Below are 23855 nucleotides of genomic sequence, written 5' to 3' on the forward strand. Positions count from 1 at the left end.
AGGTCTCCCGCTGATCTTCCGGCAGGACAACGGGAAGGCGGACGCGGCCGGGCAGTTCGAGGAGCACGAGCTGGCCCGGAGCCTGAGCCCCCTGCTGTTCTGCTACACGGACAAGGAGCAGCCCTCCATGTAGGTGGACCCACCTACAACTGTGGACACACACACATCTGAGGATACACACACATCTGTGGACACACACACATCTGTGGACACACGCACACACAGACACACGCACACACAGACACAGACACAGACACACACACACACACACACACACACACACACACACACACACACACACACACACACACACACACACACACACGCTATTGTACGCTAGTGAGCGCTTCTGCACAAAGTGCACCATGGAGGGGTCGTCTGCACACGGCCGTCTGCCCACACACTCAGAGGAACAACTCCTCTGAGCCAGGGGTCCTTCAACTTTTTAATCGAGGGGAACGAGGAGAACATTTGACAGTGGGACCCACCGCCGGAAAACACATCTGACTACACTCGCAGAGAGGGTTGTTAACAAGCTGTTGGGGAGGTCTTGATGGGGGATGATTCCTTTAATTTGTGATATTGGTTTAGTTTTATTGACCATGAAATTTGTTTTTTAAATTTTATTTCATGCAGTACTCCTGGGAAAAGTACACACTTTTTGTGTATTTTTCTTGTATTTTTGCTCACCATCCCCACCCATCCTCCTCTCTCACCACCCTAACCTCTCTCTCTCCCCCCCCCCCCCCCCCCCAGGTGCACCATGCGTGTGGGCCGGGGCATCCACCCGGACGGGGTCCCGGGCTGGTGCCAGCGCTTCTCCCTGGACGGGGGCAGCGGGGTGAGGGCCGTCAAGGTCATCCAGAGCAGCAACCGGCCCGGGCTCATCTACAACATAGGCAAGTGTACCGGTCACCCCTACCCCATACCGTCAGTCGTCTACAACATAGGCAAGTGTACCGGTCACCCCTACCCCATACCGTCAGTCGTCTACAACATAGGCAAGTGTACCGGTCACCCCTACCCCATACCGTCAGTCGTCTACAACATAGGCAAGTGGTCACCCCTACCCCACACCATCAGCGTGGGTCATGGTGTCCGGACCTGCAACATCGTGTCTCGTCTGTCTGTGGCTGTTGTTAAGTGTGTTGACTTTCCGTACAGCGATATTGGATTTGTACGGTTTGTACTGGAGGATATATAAGTACTTCTAGTTTGTATTGATTTCCGGACCTGCCAAGTGTGTGTCTGTGGGTCTGCTCTAGCCTGGAGTGTTTACTGTGTTGTCTCGGCGGCGCAGGCATCAACGTGCGTAAAGGGAAAGGGCGCTACAGGGACACGCACATCGTGACCTTTGCCCCCCGCTACCTGCTGGACAACCGCTCCAGACACAAGCTGGCCTTCTCGCAGAGAGAGTTTGCGAGGGGCAAGGTGAGCCAAGATGGAAGGATCATCCACTTCAACTCAATAATAACTTAATTCTCCGTTATGGATTTTGATAAAAGAAGTCTAAAATGTCCAAGGATTATAAACAAAGATATCAGGATTTGTCAATTATTGACATGAGATAACATGTACACCGTCACTGGTTCCAGGGCACCAACAACCCAGACGGCTACATCTCCACGCTGCCCGGCTCCAGTGTGGTCTTCCATTGGCCGAGGAACGACTACGACCAGCTGCTGTGTGTGCGCCTCATGGACACGCCCAACTGCACCTGGTCGGGCGGCTTCGAGGTCAACAAGCCCAAGTCCTTCCACGTCAACATGAGGTACTGCCCACACACCCACCTCTACAGGGGGGAGGGCACAACACAAGGCTAGTGGATAGTGTCATGTACTGCGTTCGATCCCCGTTGTCCGCAGTCATTAACTCATCAACCCATTGAACACATATTCAAATAATACATAAAAAAATATATACAATGCACAGACCCGGCTTTATATTGTGAATCTGTTGTGTAGCCCGATGGTTCCCCGATGTCCGCAGTTAGGGTTAACCTTGAGCGAGAACCTCTAACCCGTACCCCTACCCCTCTTTAAATACAATATCATTTAAGGACGCAAATTTAACTATATTTTCAAGATTAAACCTTAACTAAGTGCAATTCAACCGAAATCCTAACCTTCACCATTAATTGATCAAGGTCATTCCTACAGTCGGATCACATGCCATCAGGTCGTCGTCTCGTCATTGAGTGCTGGGTTTAAATAAAGCTTTGGTTTGGCAGGGACACGCTGGGCAACTGTTTCTTCCTGCGCGTGGAGATCACGCTGAAGGGGGCCACCTACCAGATCTGCTTCTGCGACACGGAGCAGCTGCCACCGCCGTTCCGCATAGACAACATCTCAGAGGTACACAACGCTGCTGCACGCCTCCGTGCCATAGATATAGAACATAACGTCAGGGTGCTACGGTAGTACGTTATTAACAAGGTTTAAACGCTCAGAGGCAGTCTGAAGTATGCAGATGATAACGCAGAAATGTTTGAAAATAATAATTGTACTATTCATTTCTGCAATCCTCTTTGGTCCCCTTTTTCTAAAATGTCCGTGTTATTAACTACTTTTACCTTCATTTTCATTTACATTTACCTGCATTTAGCCTCTTTTATCCAAAGCGACTTACAATAAGGACATTTGTCAGAAGAAGGGTAAACAATATATTGCTGTCGGTACAGTAAGGATAGAACCTCATAGAACCTCATAGAACCAAGTTGCAAGCACTAACAATCGCTAGGTTTACCCATTCCCCGTATACAACAGAGATGGCTAGGATAAGATGCTACACAATTAAGTACTATAACTAAGTACGACATACATTAAGTGCGTACATTAACGGATCGCTGCCAAGAGTTAAGAAAACCTTCAGCTTGGACTACAATACAAACCAATCAAAACCCACCATGTTGCGCACGTAAACCGTGCTCTGCCATCGCTCCCCTCCCCTCCCCTGCCCCGCCCTCTCAGGTGCCGGTGCAGTTCTGGCAGCACGGCGTGGTGGACATGCGTCTCCACACGGAGGTGAAGGCGGGTGCCGTGCTGGACTACGCCTGCGACGAGCCCACGCTGCCCCCCTACCTGGCACTCATCGCCAAGGGCGCCGGCTCCTCCGAGGTCACGGCCGACATGAACTTCTTCCGGGAGTACAACAAGCTGTACTACGAGAACTTCATCTACATCGCCGCCTCGTACACCTTCACGCCTTCGCAGTGGGTGGAGTGTCTGGTCGTGGACTGTGTGGGGGTTTCCGAGCAGACTTGCATGTGATGGAAATGGAGATGTAGGGCGGCAGTGGCTCAGGAGGTAGAGCGGGTTGGCTGGTAACCGCAAGGTTGCTAGTTCGATCCCCGGCTCCTCCTAGCGTCGAGTGTCGAGGTGTCCCTTAGCAAGGCACCTAACCATGACTCCGCCGTCGGTGTGTGAATGTGTGCATGAGTGAGTGAATGTCAGGCCATATTCTAAAGCGCTTTGGATAAAAGCACTATATGAATGCAGTCCATTTACCATTTATATAATGATTTAATTCTGTAAGATCCTCCCAGCCATTTAGCTTCCCTCACCGAGGAAGGATCTTTCTGTTTCTGTTGTGTTTATGTGGATAACTGACCGGTGATTACCAACGTGTTAGTTGATACGTGATAGTTTGGGAGTGTTGCTTGCTGGCGGCTCAGGATTTGTTTTGGCCTAAGTATACTCAGTAATATTGCTTTAGTTTCACTCTTTCTTAGGGTGTTTTGTATCGAGGCGAGTAGGCATATTAAGCTACATTTCGGAAGGGAATTAAGTGGAGATATTCTGCGTGTGTTTCCAGGGATGCTGGGAAGAGACCAGGTACGAAGGACCAGGTGAGCTGCTCTGAGCTGGTTCTGGACGTGGAGACCAAGACTCAGAGGGTCATCCTCAAGAAGAAGGTATGGTGGATGTCATCTAAAAACTCTTCAATGATAGATAAGTCCATGCCACAGTCCTGGGTTCTGTATTTGGCAGCTCCTAGGTTCTATATTTAGTAGCCCCTGGGTCTCTATTTGGCAGCCCCTGGGTTCTGCATTGTCTATCCCTAGGTTCTGTATTTGTTAGCCCCTGGGTATGTACTGTAGGTGGCAGCCCCTAGGTTCTGTGTTTGGCAGCCCCAAATGTTCTGTATTTTCTACACCTAGGTTCTGTATTTGGCAGACCCTAGGTTCTGTTTTTGCCAGCCACTAGGTTCTATATTTTCTAGACCTAGGTTCTGTATTTGGCAGTCCAATGGGGTCAGCATTTGCCACTAACGATTCTCTATTTAGCAGCCCCTGTGCACTGCTAACTTTCCATCCACTTCACTCTGACCTTTGGCTGCGTTCTCCCCACCAGGAGCCGGGCAAGCGCTCCCAGCTGTGGAGGATGACGGGGACGGGGATGCTGTGTCACGAGGGCTCCTCCCCGCCGCAGAGCAAGCCGGCCCAGCCGCGGCCGCTGGACTCCTCCCTGGTGCTGGACATCGCGGGCCTGGCCGCCGTGTCAGACAACAGGTTGGGGGCACGAGCACCGTGCGGCCATTTTGGTTCAACTGTGGTTCTGAATGCATGCTGGGTGGGGGAACTGAATACAGACTTCTGTATTTGATAGGGCTTTAATGATCATTATATAGCGATAAATAAATAATTACAGCATAAGATAGAGATAGAGATATCACACAAGTTCAGTTTTTATTACATTATTTATTTTATTACATTACATTTATTACTGTGTGTGTGTGTGTGTGTGAGAGAAGGTAACTGTTGTTTACAAAACATAAAAAAATCATGTCTGATATCTGTGACCCCCCCCCCCCCCACCGCCCCCCTCCCACTGTGTAGCTACGAGCCGTTGATGCTGCGGAGGCCCGACTCGCGGCGCAGCACTACCCAGACATGGTACTTCAGCTCTGGGATGCTCACGTGCGGTTTACCCCGGCTGGTGGTGCAGGTGAGTCAGGTCTCCTAGGGGTAAACTCTGGTCACAGCATTGACCTCAAATTACTAAATGATCTTGTCCTGCAGTCATACAGTTAGTATGAAAATTATTCTTTACCAGTATTTCACAAATGGTTAAATGTTTGTATTCTATTTTTATATTTTTAATTAAAATATATGTTTATATCTATTAAATGTATTCATTATTATTTTGATTTAATTATTGTCAAACTATAAGTTTGTTTTGATGGAACCCATCCATAATTAAGTTGTTATAACCTGTAGATGGCAGCAAACTCACAGAGTGAGTCATTCAATCTACTATCCCTTTAACCACTCAATAACCGACTGCCTCATCACAACCGTCACGTTGTCCTGTGTTTCATCATCCATCCCTCACTCCAAATTCCTCCACCCACCACCACCACCACCACCACCACCACCAGGCGCAGGGTGGTGTCGGCGGTCTGTATGACGGAGCAGTGGTGGTGCTCGGCCCGGACTCTGGCCTGATGGCGCCGGGGCCCGAGCAGCAGTTCATCAACCAGAAGATGAGGCCCGGATCTGGGGTGCTGTCGGTCCAAGTCCTCCCCGACGGACCCACCAGGGTCCTGCAGGTGAGAGGGAGGGAACCGATGGGAAGCAATGGGAACCGATAGGAATATAAGGAATATACAACAGAAGGAATATACAGCGGCTTCAGAATGTATTCAGCCCTTTTCACTTCATGTTTTGTAGATTTCAATTAAAATAGATCAATCAATACACCATTACCCCGTATTGACAAAGCTGTTTCACTTAGTCATGTTTTCAGAAAATCATACACTGAAATCTCTCATTTACAAATAACAAATATTCATTCCTATATATTACATTTATGTACTGTAGTATTAAGCAAGGCAACTTTATTTATATAGCACTTTTCATACACAAGGCAGACTCAAAGTATTAGAAAAAAGTATTAGGCCTCTTCAACAGCGTTTGATAAAGCCATGGGCAAGGTTGAATTGAATAGAACCCTTTCATTCTTAAGCACTGAAATGGTCAAAAAACTCTACTACTTCTCTGACTTTATCTTGGCACGGGAGAAGATGTGATTTAATGAGACCGGTCCCAGTATAGCATCGCTGTCCATCTCCAAACACGCCGTCAACACCCGACCCCCCCCCCACCCCATGTCCACCGTCTCCTCTGACCTCGCCCTGCACGTCCGTCCGTCCGTCCGTCCACAGATCAGTGACTTCAACCAGCGTCGGATGGTGCGCACCTCCCCCAGCCTGGAGGGAGAGGGCTCCCGGGAGGAGCTGAAGAAGAGCAGGAGGACGGAGCTGGAGCAGGAGCTGGAGGTAACCTCGGGTCGCGTTATGGATCCTCGTTAGGGTGGAGCGGCTCCCTGGGCAGCGAGGTCTTAATGAGGGACAGGAATAGGGCTGGGGTGACAGGAGTAGGGCTGGGGTGACAGGAGTAGGGCCAGACGGCCTGTTCTGGTCCCAGGTGTTACCAAATCAACACGGAGAAGGTGGAAGTGAGAAGCTGCCGTGTAACCATAGTCGCAGCCCGCATTGTTCGTGAAGGAGAGAGGATGAATCCGTCTCCAAGAGAACTCTGAGGATTGACCTCTTCAGAGAGACTCGCGCCGACTGACTTTGTCCTTTCTGTTAGACTTACAGCCCACTTTGTAATTTAAGAATGAACTATTCTGCACTTTTTTTTTTTTTGTAATTAGTATTTTATTGAGTTTTTATACACCACTATTACACTGCAATCAACATTGTAGTCAATTGACAATTGACATCTTACCAATTGTTCCTTAGTGATGTTACATTTTTGAAAAAGAAGATAAAGATTAAGCCAAAAAAGGTAATAAATATCAGGTAGAAATAGTTAAATGAAAAAGAAAAAGTAAAATAATAATAAAATGAAAAATAAAAAAATAGAAAAACACACATGGATCAATTTTACATTTTTACAATAAGCACCACTCTCTCATCTTATAGCAATATATTGCACGTACTTTCCCCATTTCGCTACTATTCTGCACTTATAATTCAAAACAAAACAGCTATTCCCATAGCTACTCTGCCCTCTGTCCAGGTGTTTCATTTAAAAACGTGGTCATGCAGCACGTCCAGTTCGTATAAAACCTCCTTTCATTATTATCACTCAGTGGTCCGGAACCTAATCCTAGAGTCAGCGAGGCCTGCACGGTATCCAAACATCCATCTCAGTCCACCCCTACTGCGAGCCACGCTGAAGTCCCCTGTCCCCCAGGTGCTGGTGAACCTGGAGGAGGGGCTGGGCGTGTCCCTGATCAACAAGCTGCCCGAGGAGCTGGTGTTCACCACGCTGGCCGGCATCGACGTCCACTTCACCCGCACGGCCAGCAACGAGGTGCTGGAGCTCAGCATCCAGACCATACAGGTCAGTGGCACTGGCGGGGGTCGTCCTGACCCAAGCCCGCTCATAGGGATTGGCTGTCGACCGACGCACATGCCTTGAATGGTGATTGGCTGTCGACCCAAGCACATGACCCAAGACTTGAATGGTGATTGGCTGTCGACCCAAGCACATGACCCAAGACTTGAATGGTGATTGGCTGTCGACCCAAGCACATGACCCAAGACTTGAATGGTGATTGGCTGTCGACCCAAGCACATGACCCAAGCCTTGAATAGTGATTGGCTGTCGACCCAAGCACATGACCCAAGCCTTTCATGGTGATTGGCCATTGATCGAAGCACATGAACCGAGCCTTTCATGGTGATTGGCCATTGATCGAAGCACATGACCCAAGCGTTTCATGGTGATTGGCTGTTGTTTGAACCACATGACCCAAGCCGTGCGATGTTATTATTCTGTTGACCGAAGCGTTCAACGTTTTTTTCCGGTGTGTTTTGTTTTGTCAGGTTGACAACCAGCTGCTTGGCACCACCCAGCCGGTCACTCTGTGTGTGACGCCCATCTGCAGCGAGGACAGCGCCGTGGACACCAGCCCCACCCTGCAGGTCAACGCCGTCAAGGTCCCCAGCGAGCTCATGCTCACCGACCTCTTCAAGGTAACCACGGAGACCAGAGCATGTATGATTGATGATTCACATTCACGTTGTTTATTTTGCATTCGAATTTAACAAAAAAAAAAAGGTACAAAGTTCAAAATGTTAAGTTGTTAACTGAGTATAGTGTAGAACAGTCTAGTTGGTGAGGTATCTGAGTCCCGGCTGTGAACCCAGGATGGCATGGCATCCTTCACGATGATTGTAACCACGTTAGAATGTAAATAAAGGTTTTCTAATTGTTTCCCCCTCAGCATCTTATGATCACTGCCCGGCGCTTCACTGTCATCATTGAGGAGAAACTCCTGCTCAAACTCATCAGCTTCTTTGGCTATGGACAAATGGAAGCAGGTACGCACTTTTCTTATTATAGCTTTGTCTGTTTCTATGTATATATCTGTTTGTGTGTGTGTGTGTCTGTCTCTGTGTCTGTGTGTGTGTTTGTGTGTGTATTGTTTCTTGAATGCAGGGTTTCATTTGCTATCAAGACATAAACAAGCTTATCGTAATTGAAAACAAGACACAGCTTGCATTATTTGATTTCAATATATTTTTTAACAAATTCAACTTATTTCACGATTCTTGAATTTCTCCATCTGAACGTTTTCTGAGAAACGGTGTGAACAGCACTGAGTTCAACAGTGCCGGTCCACACAGGAAGTGAGTATGACAAGTGTCTCTCTGTGCTGCGTGGTCCTGACCCAGAGCTGGAGAAGCTGGACGAGAACGTGTACGAGAGGCCCAGCGAGGACCTCTCCAACCCCAAGCGCTACTACTTTGAGAACCTGAAGATCAGCCTCCCTCAGGTCAAACTCAGTGTCTTCACCTCCAACAAGCTGCCCCCGGACCTCAAGGTAACGCACGCACGCACGCACGCACGCACGCACGCACGCACGCACGCACGCACGCACGCACGCACGCACGCACACACACACACACACACACACACACACACACACACACACACACACACACACACACACACACACACACACACACACACACACACACACACACACACACACAGAGCAGTACCGGTCTTCAGGGTAACCAGGCTCTTCCTCTGCCTAGAGACCCCCACACACACTTTGTCGTTGTCATTGGTATTTCCCTTTTGGACTTTTTTAAGATAATCTGTTAAGATAACAGATTGAAATATCTAAATATGGTAATGTCGTAGTGATGCGTTGGACATTTTAAGAGCCGAGATAAGGACATTCCGGGGATAAGACAAACAGCATTTTATTGTGTGGCTATCTTCTAAATGACTGATGTAGAATGTGTGGAGCCATCTGGCCTCCCCTGGGCTCCCTCCACGGCCCTCTGTAAAGGTCGGGGTACGGCCATTGTGCTGTCGGCCGTCACGTTGCCGTGGCAACAAGCCCTAGCCGTACACCACAAGGGAAACATCGACCAGAAATATGAAGTGATTTAATAAAAACAGGTTTAGGCCGGGCCGCGCTGTGCTGGTTTCTCATTGTCCCCCCCCCCCCCCCCCTGCAGGCTCTGAAGGGCACCCTGGGGATCCCGCTGGTGCGCTTCGAGGACGCGGTGATCAACATGTACCCCTTCACCCGGGTGCACCCCTACGAGACCCAGGACATCATCCTGAACGACATCCTCAAGCACTTCAGAGAGGTGGCCCCCCTGCTGCCGCTGCTAACAACACACCTAACAAAATCCAAAATAATCCAAAACACGTCAACAAATCACATCAAACACCAAGTTCACCAAGTTGTGTTCTACCTACATCTCTTTCTGTACCCAAATACATCACACATCTCTGCTGCCTGACTCTTAGTCCACCTCCCAGTTCAATTGCAGGGGGCCAAACACGTTCTCTCTGATTGGTCGAGTCAAACTGTCCATCAGTGCAGTCCATTTTGCCCCACCTTTCTCTGTCCCCTGTCGCTGCTCATGTGCTTTGCTGGGTGTACCTACACCTTCTCTCTATAAACCTCCACCACCGTATATGTCATATAAAATCCAAAATACCTAACCCTGAGTACCATTAACAGAGGTGAATACATACTAAACGACATCAAAGACTATATAGAAGGTATGGATGTAATATAAAATCCATCCTGCTCTAAGCACCATTAACAGAGGTTAATACACGGCTCTTCTCAATGCTGTGGAACGCTCCGTTCACTTGCATGGGCCTTCTCGACTTCTCGACCGTTGCTAAGCATATAATGACCGCTGTCAAGGAAAGTGGATTTTTTTCACCTCTTTCGTATCAAGTAGTAGCAAGTAGTCTGGTAACTTATCAACCCCCAGCGGATGCGGTTGCTAAGCGACGTCAACGTCTTTCGCAGACTATTTCTCTGCTGGTTAACACTACGAATGGTAATTGTAAGACAGACACACTGTGTGAAGTTATTTTTTTCGTTTTGGCAAGTAATAAGCGGGATAATGTATATAGAACGTCGCCGGTCATTATCTAAAATAAGCCCCTTCAGGGCAAAGCAAGACCCCTCCGCCTCGCGTCGGGGTCCGGTTCGCCCTGTCGGGGCTTATTTCCCGATAATGACCAGCGTCCTATACAGTATCCCTTACTTACTACACGCTAAACGACATCAGAGACCACATAGAAGACCACCTCATTGGATGAGTCCTCTGACCTCGCCCCCCCCCCCCCCCACCAGGAGCTGATCAGCCAGGCGGCCCAGATCCTGGGCTCGGTGGACTTCCTGGGGAACCCCATGGGGCTGCTGAACGACGTGACGGAGGGCATGTCGGAGCTCATCAAGTACGGCAACGTGGGCGGGCTCATCCGCAACGTCACGCACGGCGTCTCCAACTCCGCCGCTAAGGTGAGTCCTCTGCCCATTGGCCGAAAATGGCATGAGGGAAAAACAGGATCAGCCAGGATCGACATTTAGGGCATTTAAGGTTCAAGGTTCAAGGTGCACTTTATTGCCATATAGTGTAAACACAATTGGAATTTTTTTACAGCCAGTTATGCATGAATGTGGTTGACAGACAAGACATTTAGGACAAGACATGATATGACAAGACAACAGTGCAATGGGAATGGTAGGTGCTGTAAGTAGTAGTACTGATAATGATGTTAGTAATATAATATGAATAGCAGAAAAAGTGCAAACAGTGCATTCAGTCCGTGCGGGGTATTTAGCTAGCTTTCGTTGAGCAGCCTGGCGGCCGTAGGGAAAAAGCTCAGGCGATGCAGACGTTTTTTTTTTCCAAAGCGACTTGTCGTTTCAATGTGCATACACACATTGACACACCGGCGGCGACCGAGTCAGCCATGCAAGGCGACAGCCAGCTCGTCACGAGCAGTTAGGGTGAGGTGTCTCGCTCAGTGGACACCTTGACATTCTAGGAAGAGCCAGGGATCGAACTAGCAACCTTCCGGTTACCAGCCAACCCGCTCTACCTCCTGAGCTAAAACAACCCCAAATGGGCTCCTAATGGTTAGTATAGGGATTCCAGATGGAGGTCTAGGAGGCGGGGGGGGGGGGGAGTCCTTCCTTAAGGTTCTAGATCTACCACATGTTAGGCTACGGACGTGTGGGGATCGAACCCGGGGTAACGTTTTTGCTGGGAGTCGAACCCCCTAGCCGCTACGCCACACCATCCTGCCCCCTGTTGAGTATGTTCTGAAGCTACATGAGAGAGACTTGGTAGTGAAATGTCGCGTATTGTTTGATTGATCATTTATTTATAGGATTCAGATGAACGTTGGTTTGATCTGGGATCCAGCAGTCCTACTGGGGTAAGGCACAACTCCTGGGGGGGGGGGGCAGCCTTCAAGGGGCAGAGTTGTGCCTGGTGTCGTGTGTGTCACAGAGATGTGCTGCCGAGGAAAAGCAATTTGCGCGAGTGGAAGAAGCTTCCAGAAGAGGATTTTAGACTTCAGATTTGAATTGCATTGGTCAGACCAAGAAAACCATCCGATGCAAAAAAAAACCCTTTGGATGTCTCCAATTATCCTCTCTCTCTTGCTCTATTTCATGCTCTCTCCCTCTCTCTCTGTCTCTGTCTCTCTCTCTCTCTCTCTCTCTCACTCTCTCAATTATCCCTCACCCCTCTCTCTCTCACCCTGCTCTCTCTCTCTCGCTCTCGCTCTCTCCCGCCCCTCTCTCAGTTTGCCGGGACCCTGTCCGATGGCCTGGGTAAGACCATGGACAACCGTCACCAGAGCGAGCGGGAGTACATCCGTTACCACGGCGCCACCAGCGGTGAACACCTGGTGGCGGGAATCCACGGCTTGGCTCACGGTAGAGTTCTCCTCCAAAGACGTCCGTCCGTCTTATACTATACTCCCCCCGCCCCCCCTCCCCTCCCCCCCTCCCCTCCATACACAAATCACAATGTCTAACATTTCAACTTGCTCTTAGATTCAAATACCTGGACTCATCTGTAGTCGATGCTGATCGACAGGGATTTCAATAAAGTTAGCGATGAAACCTCTCTCGCTGTTCACAAGAATCTCACTATTGCCCGAACCCCCCCCCCCCTCACGGCGGCCCAGCTCTGCCGGCGTGCGTCACACGGTCGCTCAGCCAGTGAGTGGACAGAACTCTGCTATTGATGTTGTTTGACTTCTGGAAGCCCCCCCTCCTACTAACTGGGCGGGGGCGCGCGTCCAACACGTCGCAAATTTTTAAATCCAAGCATCCCACTGTGAATCCCACTGTTTGAATCCAAGCGTCCCGCAAATCTCTATTTACAGCGACTTACTGTGTACTACCTTATCGCCGAGCAGACGCTCTGAATGCACATCCATTGTTTGGGGATGAAACCCAGAGCCTTTGGGCTGAGGGGGGGGGTGGGGGGGCGGCGGCACTAAGCTAGGGGGGGGGGGCGGCCACTAAGCTACCCCCCCCCCTCCAGCCGCCAGCTTGCATGACTATCTATCAGAGCTTCAGGTGCATTGTGGGTCTAGAGGCCGGTTACGTCACTCTTATGTGACGGGCGTAAGGCGCCTGCCGGCTTTATCTGCCATCAGGTTCATTGATAATAATAATATTGAGAATAACTGATACCAAGCCTAGCGTTCGCCGGTCACGGTTTAATCACTCTTAATAACAAACACAATGCCATTCAGGGCCCCGCACTTAGGAGAGATGAAGACCGCCTAATCTCCCCCCCCTCCCCCCCTCCTCCCTCAGGGATTAAAGTTATTTAATAATTCCAGCGGACGGAAATAGCCGCGTCCCCCACCATGGAATCTGTAACCTAAAACAGAGTTTAAATACTGTGTGGGGACGCACACAGAGAATGAGCTGATCGAGTCTAAAAGTCAATTTACTATCAAATAGATGATTTAATACTACTGTATATAGTGTCATTTGTGAAGGGTACTACAATTTAGACTATGCTACTTTAAGCAAACTACTTCTACTATGAACAATAACAACTGTATTACTGATTATAGTACTTCACTGTATCCTTAACATACAACTCTAAACGATGAACTCTATGAACTCTCCTCTCTGTGTCTCCTCTCTCTCTCTCGCTCTCTCTCTCACGCTCTCACTCGCTCTTCTGTCTCTGTCTCTTTCGCTCTCTCTCTCTCTCTCTATCTCTCTCTGTCTCTGTCTCTGTCTCTGTCTCTCTGTCTGTGTCGCTGTTCTCTCTCACTCTCTCTCTCTCTCTGTCTCTCTGTCTCTCTGTCTCTGTCTCTGTTCTCTCTCTCCCTCTCCCTCCCCCTCTCCCTCCCCTCCCCACCAGGCATCATCGGGGGGATGACCAGCATCATCACGTCCACGGTGGAGGGGGTGAAGACGGAGGGGGGGGTGAGCGGCTTCTTCTCGGGCCTGGGGAAGGGCCTGGTCGGCACGGTGACCAAGCCGGTTGCCGGGGCGCTGGACTTTGCCTCAGAGACGGCCCAGACGGTCCGGGACATGGCCAGCCTCAGCAACCACAGGTAGGGCTCAGAGGAGCGTGGGGGGGCGCGGTTCAGATAACCCAAACACGCGTCCTCCATTCCCCCCTGCTTCAGAGGGATGATAATAATAATACCTTTATTTTATATAGCGCCTTTCTCACAGGTCGCTTTGGAGATTCACGAGACCACACACGGAGCAAGACAGCACAACAAGAAGTACAACAACACAAATAAAAATAAATAATCTATACAGAGGGTCTATGGATGGTCGGTCCGGCGATATCATAATACCATACGCTGCTTCTCAGTGCCGTGGCCGGTGCTGGTTGTTGACATGTAAACCGTGTTTAATCACCCCCTCTAGTCCTCATCATCCACTAGAGTAGACCATCATATGGCATGTAAGCATAACGTCTAATCACCCCCTCCATCTGCATGATCCACTAGATTAGACCATCATATGGCGTGTAAACATAACGTCTACTCAGGTCGGGTCCATGTCATTAAGGAGCAGCGAAGGGGCTCAGGCGTAGTGCTCAAGGATGCCAACGGCTTAGGCTGTGGGCAACGGGGAATCAAAACCCAGAACCTTTCGGCTGAGAACCCTAGCCACCACACCACTCTGCCACACGTGTTACGTTTTGCTTTCCTTCACAGTAGAAGGACCGTTTTTTTCATGTCTTAATGAAAAGGACGCAACAAAACCCTTTGGCGTGTCTCTCGGACCGACTGTCGTCCCGTCCCGCGTGTTTGTGTTCTTTAATTCTGTGGTTGTTGTTGTGCGGGCCCCCAGGCTGGGCGTGCAGCGCGTGAGGAAGCCCCGCTGCTGTAAGGGGCCCCAGGGCCTGCTGCCGCGCTACTCGGCCACGCAGGCCAACGGCCAGGAGCAGCTCTTCCACCTCACCGACAACATCCTGCAGGAGTTGTGAGTCCTCCTCCTCCTCCTGCTCCTCTTCCTGCTCCTCTTCCTCCTCCTCTTCCTCTTCCTTACCTCCTCCTCCTCTTGCTCCTGCTCCTCCTCTGCGCGACCACACCTTAACCCCTCACATTGGAGCGTTACCAGTAGCAACAGCCTAACCATCCATCTCCCCATGGCAACAATCCACAGCAAAATCTGTCAATCAATGAAAATGTTTCCATAAAATTAAACAAAAATAGTGTGCTACGAATGTATGAACTGAAATCTGTGTTTGTCTCTGCCTTCACCCCCCCCCCCCCCCCCCTCCCCGCCCGACCCAACCACCCCCACCCCCACCTCCACCCCTGCAGCTTCGTGGCGGTGGAGCCCATGGACACGTACTGCGTGCTCATCTCCTCCAAGGTGGTGTACTTCCTGAAGCCCGGCGACTACGTGGACCGCGAGGCCATCTTCCTGGAGGTGAAGTACGACGACCTCTACCACTGCCTGGTGTCCCGCGACCACGGCAAGGTGTACGTGCAGCTCACCAAGAAGGCCGACAGCACCAGCAGCGGCGTGGCCATCCCCGGACCCTCCCAGCAGAGGCCCATGGTAGGACCTTCCCGCCTCCCCCCCCCCAAAAAAAACAAATCCTCCCTCGTACCCCAAACGTGTGCATGTGGTGCCCGCAGGAGACGGCTGACCTATAAGCGACGGGTATTTATGGATGAAGTATTTTGATGTATGAATATATATTAGACATATTTTCGATAAATAAACAAATAGAAGTAGGCTTGTGAACTGTCGCACTAAGGCCTCCTGGCACAGACCACCCGGCCCCCATAGCGAGTTGTGTGGGTTCTGCAGTCAGAGCTACAGAGGGGCTATGTCGTCACGGAGCCTCCGCCCTGTCTCCGCCCCAGGTGCACATCAAGAACGAGAGCCTGGCGGTGAAGATCTCCCAGGAGGTGAACTACGCCAAGAGCCTGTACTACGAGCAGCAGCTCATGCTGCCGGCCAGCGACCTCCACGACAGCCTGCTGCTCGACCCCTGATGGAGGAGGAGGGCGAGACTGGCGATGGTGACCGTGGCGATGGTGACCATGGAAACCGTGACGGAGGGTGACTCTTAAGAAAGGACCGACGAGAGGTGGATTGAGCTGACACTATTCACACTACAGGAGGGGGGGGGGCCGCCAGCCAGGAGGAAACCGTCAACATAGTTTTTTTTTTTTCTCTTGTTTACCTGTTTAAGAGGTATCGGCCTTCTGTTATTCCTTGAAGGCTTAACACTTTTGTAGTGTGTGTGTGTGTGTGTGTGTGTGTGTGTGTGTGTGTGTGTGTGTGTGTGTGTGTGTGTGTGTGTGTGTGTGTGTGTGTGTGTGTGTGTGTGTGTGTGTGTGTGTGTGTGTGTGTGAGAGCAGGGTGTGTTGCTCACTATAAGGGAACAGAAGACGGGTAGGGGGGGGCGAATGTGAAAACCAAAAGCTTTACTGTGTAGCGAGAGAGAGAGAGACGTTTGGTGAGTTTAACTAACCTTAAACCAAGACTCGACTTAGTTAAGCCGAGCGTGACTAGGGTGAAAGATGTCCTGAACTGCACTGTTTGTTTGTGTATTCCTAAAAAGAAAAAAAAAAAAAAGGCAGAAATCGATTGAGATTAATTTAACTTGTACGACCATGTTTATATGATGCTGATAATGTACACTCTGTATAGACATCCTATGTAGATAACGCTACACACTCACGACACAACTCTTTGTACATATCCCCCCGCCAAGGGGGGACTATTTAAGACTAAATACACTGGTGTGATGTAACTAATGGCCTTCAGAAATATATATTTTGTGTATTAACGAAACGCTTCCTGTCCGAGCGGCGATGATCAAGATTATGCACTGATGTTGTGGAGGGGGAGGGGGGGGGGGGGTCACTGCTACCCCCCCCCCCCCCACCTCCCCCCTCCCCCTGTTTCCTTTTAACAATCATGGACCTGTCACTTTATTTTTATTTCTTACACTTAGGTTTTTACTTAAGTGTCCCGGTATCAAGTGAGGGGCGAGCAGGCTTTGTGTCAACGTCGCCCACCGAGCACATCTTTACTTACATCGGGTTGAGTTATTTCGTCGTCTATTGAAGTACAGTTTCCACTCTGGTCAGATGTGAAGGTTTAGCAGGACGCAGTTTTATTTGTGTTTCCCAACAATAAGTGATCAATCCACTGCTACTTATAATAAAGATCCACAGCCGCACCTCTCTCCTGGCCTGGGTTTATGGGCGGATGGTTGTGTTTGTGTGTGTGTGTTTATGAGTGGATGTGTGTGTGTGTGTGTGTGTGTGTGTGTGTTTATGAGTAGATGTTTGTGTTTGTGTGTTCATGAGTGGATGTTTGTGTATGTGTGTGTGTTTATGAGTGGATGTTTGTGCGTGTGTTTATGAGTAGATGTTTGTATGTGTGTGTTTATGAGTAGATGTTTGTGTGTGTGTTTATGAGTGGATGTTTGTGTATGTGTGTGTGTTTATGAGTGGATGTTTGCGTGTGTGTGTTTCTGAGTGGATGTTTGCGTGTGTGTGTGTATGTTTGTGATAGTAGTAGTGGTAGTTTGTGTGCGTGTGTGTCACTTAACACCTACAGAAAGACATGAGACTGAATGATAGTATTTATTACTTTTTGTTGTAAAGGTTCAACATGAATGTAAACTACAGATAGTACAGTGACATGAATAATCCTGGGAATATTAGTCCAGTAAATCGAAGAAACTTCTCTTCTGGAGCTCTGATTGCGTTGAAAACCAGATCTAATTTTAGTACTGAAACATTTGACCAATCAAAAAGCTTTGGTTGCTAAGTGGTTGCTAGGAAATTAAGTGGTTGCCAGGATATTTCTGGTTTTTACAGTTCGGATTTGTAATTGTTTTTTAATGTTCAGGGTTTAAAAAAAAGATATGGTTCTGCTTCAAAACCAAGAAGCAAAACTTAAATCATGAAAATGATCATATTAATCAGGATCAGTGTTGCAGTCACATTAATAATCCTAGTTACCTCAGCTGCAAAGGCTCAGGGTAAATGTGTCTCGTACCAACAGTTTTTTCATGTTGTACATTATATTAATGCAGCATTTTACACACCAATCAAAACGCCAATAGATCTCAAAACTGCTCCAACTACTCTGCCTAGAACAGAGTTTGTATTCATCAAATGAATCGAATCTTTGCATGTTCCCTGTTCATTCATAATTTAAAGAGAAAGAAGCCGTGGTGGATTTGCAGTTAAACGTCCCCAACACCGCCTCCTCCGTCAGTATCAGAAGGAGGCTCCCTCTAATGAGGGCCAATCAGTCCTCCACATCTTCACATCTCTGCCCCCAAGGAAGAGGGCATATGGCTGTGTTAGCCACCATAAGGGGTCCACACACACACACACACACACACACACACACACACACACACACACACACACACACACACACACACACACACACACACACACACACACACACTATCACGTGCATCCTGAAGGTCACGTGAGGTGGTCTGTGAGCATCAGCAGCAGGGTTAGGAGGCAGATCGAGGTCATGTCTGGAGAACGGCGACCGTGCGCTTTGTTCGTGTCTGAAAAACAGGAAATTACGATGACTCATGCTTATGGGGGGCGGTTTAAATTAAACACACATTGTGCCTGGAGTGATAATGGTTTTAAAAAAACAACATTTGTAATATATATATATTTACCGATGAGAAGCTTTTTTCCTTTCTTCAACCTGGGGTTCTCTGTAAAAAAAAAAACAAGAACAATAATCAACAATCGAACAGACACAGACGACACAAAACATTATACAACAAAAAAATCGGTAAAAATTGTGATGTCACTCCGGCAAAACGCTTCACTAACAATTAAACAGTCAATTGCTAACTTCTCGGTCAACAGTAAAAAAGCCATTCGGCTGTTTTACAGTTAGCCATTGCTAGCCATTGCTAGCGACAGTTAGCGACCATTAGCGACAGTAACAAATTGTGATGTCACTAGTGGATGGATTTTTTTTTTAAAGCAGTAAAACCAAACAAAACAAAACACAGATGCCCTTGAAAAGTGGGCTCACCGAACACGATGAGGCGGGTGTGTGTGTCGGTGGAGCCCAGGGCGTTCTGGGCCGTGCAGCGGAACATGGAGCCGTTGAGCTCGGCGGGGATGCGATCCAGAACCAGCTCGCGGCCGCGGTGCTCCAGCCGCCCGTCCAGCAGGGTCCCGCCCACCCGGGTCCAGGTGAACAGCGGCTCGGGGAACACCTCGTTCTGAGGACCAGGGAGGAGACCAGTGAGGGGACTGGTGAGGTCGGTATGGGGAGATAACCAGTGAGGGGACTGGTGAGGTTGGTATGGGGAGATAACCAGTGAGGGACTGGTGAGGTTGGTATGGGGAGATAACCAGTGAGGGGACTGGTGAGGTTGGTATGGGGAGATAACCAGTGAGGGACTGGTGAGGTTGGTATGGGAGATAACCAGTGAGGGACTGGTGAGGTTGGTATGGGAGATAACCAGTGAGGGACTGGTGAGGTTGGTATGGGAGATAACCAGTGAGGGACTGGTGAGGTTGGTATGGGAGATAACCAGTGAGTAGACTGGTGAGGTCGCTATGGGGCCCTGCTCAGGGTCTTCACTCTACAGCTTAGCTATCTCTATTATTAAATCCACATTGAATTTATTTTCCTTTAAATTACTTGCATAAAGAAAAAGTCAAAAGTACTTACTTTGTACATTTGCCTGATATTCCCACATTTGTATTGCCTTAGCTTAACTTTAGCTTAACTTTAGCATAACTTTAGCATAACTTTATGTGAATACATCTATGCTTTAAATCAATCCCGTTCTCGCTCTCCTGTCCTCTTGAGCGGAGCGGTTGTTAGGATCGGATCACTGAAGATCTCAGTGTTATGAAGCGTGTGCAGAGTTCACTCCAGATGTTCAGCTCACCGGAGACCCCAGCTGGAAGCCCTGGACCGCGATGCGGACCGTGTCTCCCACCTGGGCCCTGCTGGGGATCGTGATCAGCTTGGGGCCCCGGGGGGCCGCTGAGGAACCAGCAGGAGAGCAGAACAACATGAGTCAAAACCAAAGGCACGTCCAATGCAATCCAATGCAGCATTTGAGGTTAGCCTTTTCGTGTACAGCATCTACTCTGGATACTCTGCCCTAGATCGTGATTGGTCGGCTGATAAGAAATTACATATGAGCGGCTGTTTTATCTAACTGGTTGGCGACGGTTTGCGACGGTTGGCGAAAGTTTTACGACAGTTGGGTGACAGCTAGCGAGAAATTAGCGGACTGGCCGCGCACAGCCGTCGCAAGCGTCTCACCCAGCGTGACCTCGGCCTGCATGGGCATGGACAGCGCTGGGTGCTTGACCTCGCAGCTGAACAGCGCCTCGTTGTCCAGCTGGGGGTTGAGGCTCCAGGTGAGCAGGGCCCGCACCTCCATGGCGCCGCCGGCCGCCGCCTGCCGCCGCTGCTCAAAGTGGTACAGCGGGTCGCTGCTCTGCACCCAGCGCGGGAACTCCCGGCTCACCACCGTCTCCGGGATGGTCTCGGTGGTCGTCGCGACGACGACGACGGCGGCGGCGGCGGTGGTCTCGGTCCTGGGCTCGGAGCGTTGCAGTTCTTCTCCCCCCCGTGGGGCCGCGCCGCCGCCGCCGGTGGGGGGGGGCCCGTCCCGGCCCTGCCTGCTGGCCTGCTTCCGGTTCCGTTCCGCGGGAGGGGAGAGGTGCCGCTGGAGCTTGGTGTCGTCCAGGTCGGGGCCCGGGAGCTGCTGTTTGGAGCCCAGGGGCCCCGTTCTGGGCATGGTGGGGCCCCCTCTTTGTTGGGGATTTCTCCTGCTCTGGGCCTTGCTCTTCTCCGGCGAGGCGGCGGCGGTGGTGGTGGAGGCGGTGGTGGAGGCGGTGGAGGAGGTGGAGGCCACCACCTGAATGGGCTCCCCGTCCCGTTTGAAGTACACCTAGAGGAGAGGACGGAGAGCTTCAGGTTTCATCTGGAGTCAACGGCACGCTGATGGAGGCGCAATGTGGAGGCAAGTGACCCCTTGTGACGCTGGTGGGAATTCAAAGAAAACCAAATTTACCAATGAACTTTGAGAAACAAGTATAACTGAGGCTCCTGAACTTATTGGGCATGCACAAGAGAATATCAGATATTATTCAATTCAATTCAATTTTATTTGTATCGCCCTTAATCACCATTACAGTCTCAAAGGGCTTAACAGGCCAAATATTCATGACACCCCCTTGACCCAAGCCCCCAAAAGGGCAAGAAAAAACTCCCTTAATCAGAAAGAGGGTTAAGAGATTACGATTCCACCTGTCTTACAGCAAGCAACCACTTTCACATCTTCTTTTGTCCCTGACCAAGTGTGTTCAGGCGACCATATTTTTGTATCATTAGTCCTGAGCTAAAAAAAATATAATTTGGTCATCTCACCACAGGAGCGGGCTTTCCTCCCGAGACGATGCAGACTAGAGTGAAGTTCTGGGCCTCATAGCGGCTGAAGGGGGCCGGGGTGTTCGCTGCCAGCACCCAGATGGACCTGGGAGGCACTGGAGGAAAGAAATACATGGTTACCAATCTAGAGACACCCGCATAGACATACATGTGTCTACTATGTACACGTAAAATGCAAAGCCTACTGCACTAATGTGGTAGGCTAAGGGAATGAGTAAATGAACACAGACTCATGGGAATTTGGAGTTCCCTACCTTTACAGTTTTTGCGATCCACTTGTATTTTAAACCTTTTCTGATGCACTCGGAATAGTAACTTGGATATACAAGCTTTTGTTTTATAGCCTAACCTAAATCTAACAAGATCTTTACAACTTTTTCTTTACATTGCTTTTCAAGACCAACATAATTTGCCTTGATAAGTAAAGATGCATTATTTTCTTTCTGAGCCCTAGAGGGCAGTATTAAGTACTACTTTTTGCTACTTTCTGCTTGAATTGATTTATAATTGTAAAGTAATTGTACAACAAATATAAAGTAGCAATACTGAAGATGAAGGCAAAATACCAGACAATATTTAACATGATGATTAGAAAACTGGGCATGGGACAGCATGGCACGATGACACCTTTCCCTCAAAGTTATAAGCCGATTTGTCAAAGTGAAAAAAGGTAGATTACTGCAGCTTTAAGCCTTCCTAATCCTTAGTTTTTATTTTTCTAATATTAAGGGAATGATGTCCATCATCATCATCATCATCATCTCGCCCTCCATCCCAGGTGCATGATGGGATGGGGGACGGCTTCAGGGCTGGGACGGCAATCCGCCATACAAACGCTAAAGGAACGAATAAGCAGAAACGTACTATGCTGCACATTTGAGAATATAACGATTTCATTATTTTTACCTTGCTGTTCAGGTCTCTTTTATCGCAAAATTTGGCAATTATAACAAATAAAGAGGGCCACTTTTATTGGTAGTCCTGCCCACACAAGTGGTCCTGTGTAGCTCCACTGGCAGAGCGTGGCATTGACACTGTCAGGGTTAGAGGCTTGATTCCCACTAAGACCACCCACCACCACTAAGAGAGTATTTGGATGAAAGCGTCTACCAAATATATTTGCATTTTTCTCCATATCTATCTAGGTGTCACATGAAGATATAGTGAAGGTTCAGGCACAAAGACTACTTTCCCTTCAAGAGATTCCCTCTGCACCTAATAAGACCCACCAAACCTCTCCAGGAGACACCATTAAGAGAGTCGCTCTGGTTTACGAGGAGTTCATCCTGAATGCTTTGGAAATCGCGTGCGCCTGCTTCCTTCTCTTCTCTGTGTATTTCAAGCGCTACCTTTGTGCGAACCCACCTCCACCGTACAAAGAGGTGCCAGTCCCATCACCATCAGCATCAGCCCTCAATAGGGCGGTCTCCCTCCTACCTTCTTCCATTCTCGCATATCCTTGAATTCTTGAGTCCTATTTATTTTTTACCATCTATAACTTTTTCCTTTTTCTTAGCATTTTCATAAACAAGAAAGACGCAATACACGAAACCACACCATTAGTGACACCATTTACAGAATCCACAACAATAACAACAACACAAACAACGACAACGACAACCATAACAACAACAACAACAAACAACAACAATCGGGTTGGGGAAGGGTGCATACACGTCACATGTCACCTCGTGGATGATTCTAGACAGACAGGAGTGGCCCCTGTGTAATGAATGGTCGTTGTTGTAACGCGAGCCCCGTGTGAGCGTGTGTGTGTGTGTGTCTCCTACCGATGACGGTGAGCAGCACACTGCTGGAGGCCAGCACCAGCTCGCTGCGGGACGCCTTCTCGTACACGCCCACGTGGCACTCGTACACGCCGTCGTCCCCCATCTGCACCTCCGGGAGCCTGCGGACGGTCGCCGTGACGTCGGCGTGACATCGCCGTGACAACACCGGGACACGAAGAAAAAAACAACACCCGGTGAGTTGAAAGTATGCACCGACCGGTTTCTAAACAGCTCGGTTCAATCGAAATATTTAAACACTTAGAGTTTCATTACGTTTTTATATTGAGGTTGGTAGTATATATATATATATATATATCCCTGCATACTTTATAATCAATAGTAATAGTAATCAATCTTCTCATGTCAATCAAGTGTGTATTAAAATAAATGTGTTTACGATACTGAATAGGGAGGTAAAGGTCAACCGATACACTTAACTCAAAGGACCCAATATAAGAGCACATAAAAAACACCACCACGTCCAGACCGGACGACCCCCCCCCCCCCCCCCCCCACAGCCCGTCTTACCGGACGGTGGACTGGTAGACCAGCTCCTCTCGCCGGGGGCTGGCCTCCATGTTGGAGAAGCTCCGGTTGTACATGGCGTCGTAGGTGAAGATCTTCTGCTTGCCGCTCCCGTCACCGCCTAGCTTGGACTGGGACACACAGGACCACAGCCCTCGTCATCTGAAGGAAACGCTGAGCAACGCTGGTGTGGTACCAGCTGAGGGGCTGGAGCTCATAGGGACTAAAGAAAACCGGGGTTTGTTAGGTTAGCAGTGGGCTTTAGGGTCTTGGTTCAGGGGGTCTTTTCATCGGGGATCCGGACCCAGGGGGT

At 49.3% G+C, this 23855-nt stretch overlaps 2 protein-coding genes across 4 annotated transcripts in view; one reads left to right on the forward strand and one right to left on the reverse strand.

The window, feature by feature from the left end:
- The window catches only part of vps13d (vacuolar protein sorting 13 homolog D), a 50933-nt gene extending 34284 nt beyond the window's left edge, over nt 1-16649 (forward strand). For all 3 annotated transcript variants that reach the window (XM_084480152.1, XM_084480153.1, XM_084480154.1), the window contains 22 exons: nt 3-129; nt 757-899; nt 1301-1431; nt 1596-1771; nt 2231-2354; nt 2970-3211; nt 3814-3913; nt 4353-4510; nt 4838-4946; nt 5380-5550; nt 6166-6279; nt 7205-7354; nt 7840-7989; nt 8241-8337; nt 8692-8840; nt 9490-9624; nt 10635-10802; nt 12098-12230; nt 13687-13882; nt 14637-14768; nt 15113-15353; nt 15665-16649. In XM_084480152.1, coding sequence (XP_084336278.1) covers nt 3-129; nt 757-899; nt 1301-1431; nt 1596-1771; nt 2231-2354; nt 2970-3211; nt 3814-3913; nt 4353-4510; nt 4838-4946; nt 5380-5550; nt 6166-6279; nt 7205-7354; nt 7840-7989; nt 8241-8337; nt 8692-8840; nt 9490-9624; nt 10635-10802; nt 12098-12230; nt 13687-13882; nt 14637-14768; nt 15113-15353; nt 15665-15796 — 3278 coding nt within the window. In that variant the 3' untranslated portion in view covers nt 15797-16649. The remainder of the gene's footprint in view (nt 1-2; nt 130-756; nt 900-1300; nt 1432-1595; nt 1772-2230; nt 2355-2969; nt 3212-3813; nt 3914-4352; nt 4511-4837; nt 4947-5379; nt 5551-6165; nt 6280-7204; nt 7355-7839; nt 7990-8240; nt 8338-8691; nt 8841-9489; nt 9625-10634; nt 10803-12097; nt 12231-13686; nt 13883-14636; nt 14769-15112; nt 15354-15664) is intronic.
- Nucleotides 16650-18229: 1580 nt separating this feature from the next.
- Nucleotides 18230-23855, reverse strand: part of igsf21b (immunoglobin superfamily, member 21b) — an 8966-nt gene continuing 3340 nt past the window's right edge. Inside the window, exons 3-10 of the mRNA XM_084479402.1 lie at nt 23546-23673; nt 23018-23136; nt 21207-21322; nt 20094-20727; nt 19711-19808; nt 18840-19032; nt 18472-18510; nt 18230-18351 (exon numbers count right to left, since the gene is read on the reverse strand). Of these exons, the coding sequence (XP_084335528.1) occupies nt 18260-18351; nt 18472-18510; nt 18840-19032; nt 19711-19808; nt 20094-20727; nt 21207-21322; nt 23018-23136; nt 23546-23673 (1419 nt within the window). The 3' untranslated portion in view covers nt 18230-18259. The remainder of the gene's footprint in view (nt 18352-18471; nt 18511-18839; nt 19033-19710; nt 19809-20093; nt 20728-21206; nt 21323-23017; nt 23137-23545; nt 23674-23855) is intronic.

The sequence above is a fragment of the Micromesistius poutassou genome, assembly GCF_964030765.1.
Source record: "Micromesistius poutassou genome assembly, chromosome: 15".
Classification (NCBI taxonomy): domain Eukaryota; kingdom Metazoa; phylum Chordata; class Actinopteri; order Gadiformes; family Gadidae; genus Micromesistius; species Micromesistius poutassou.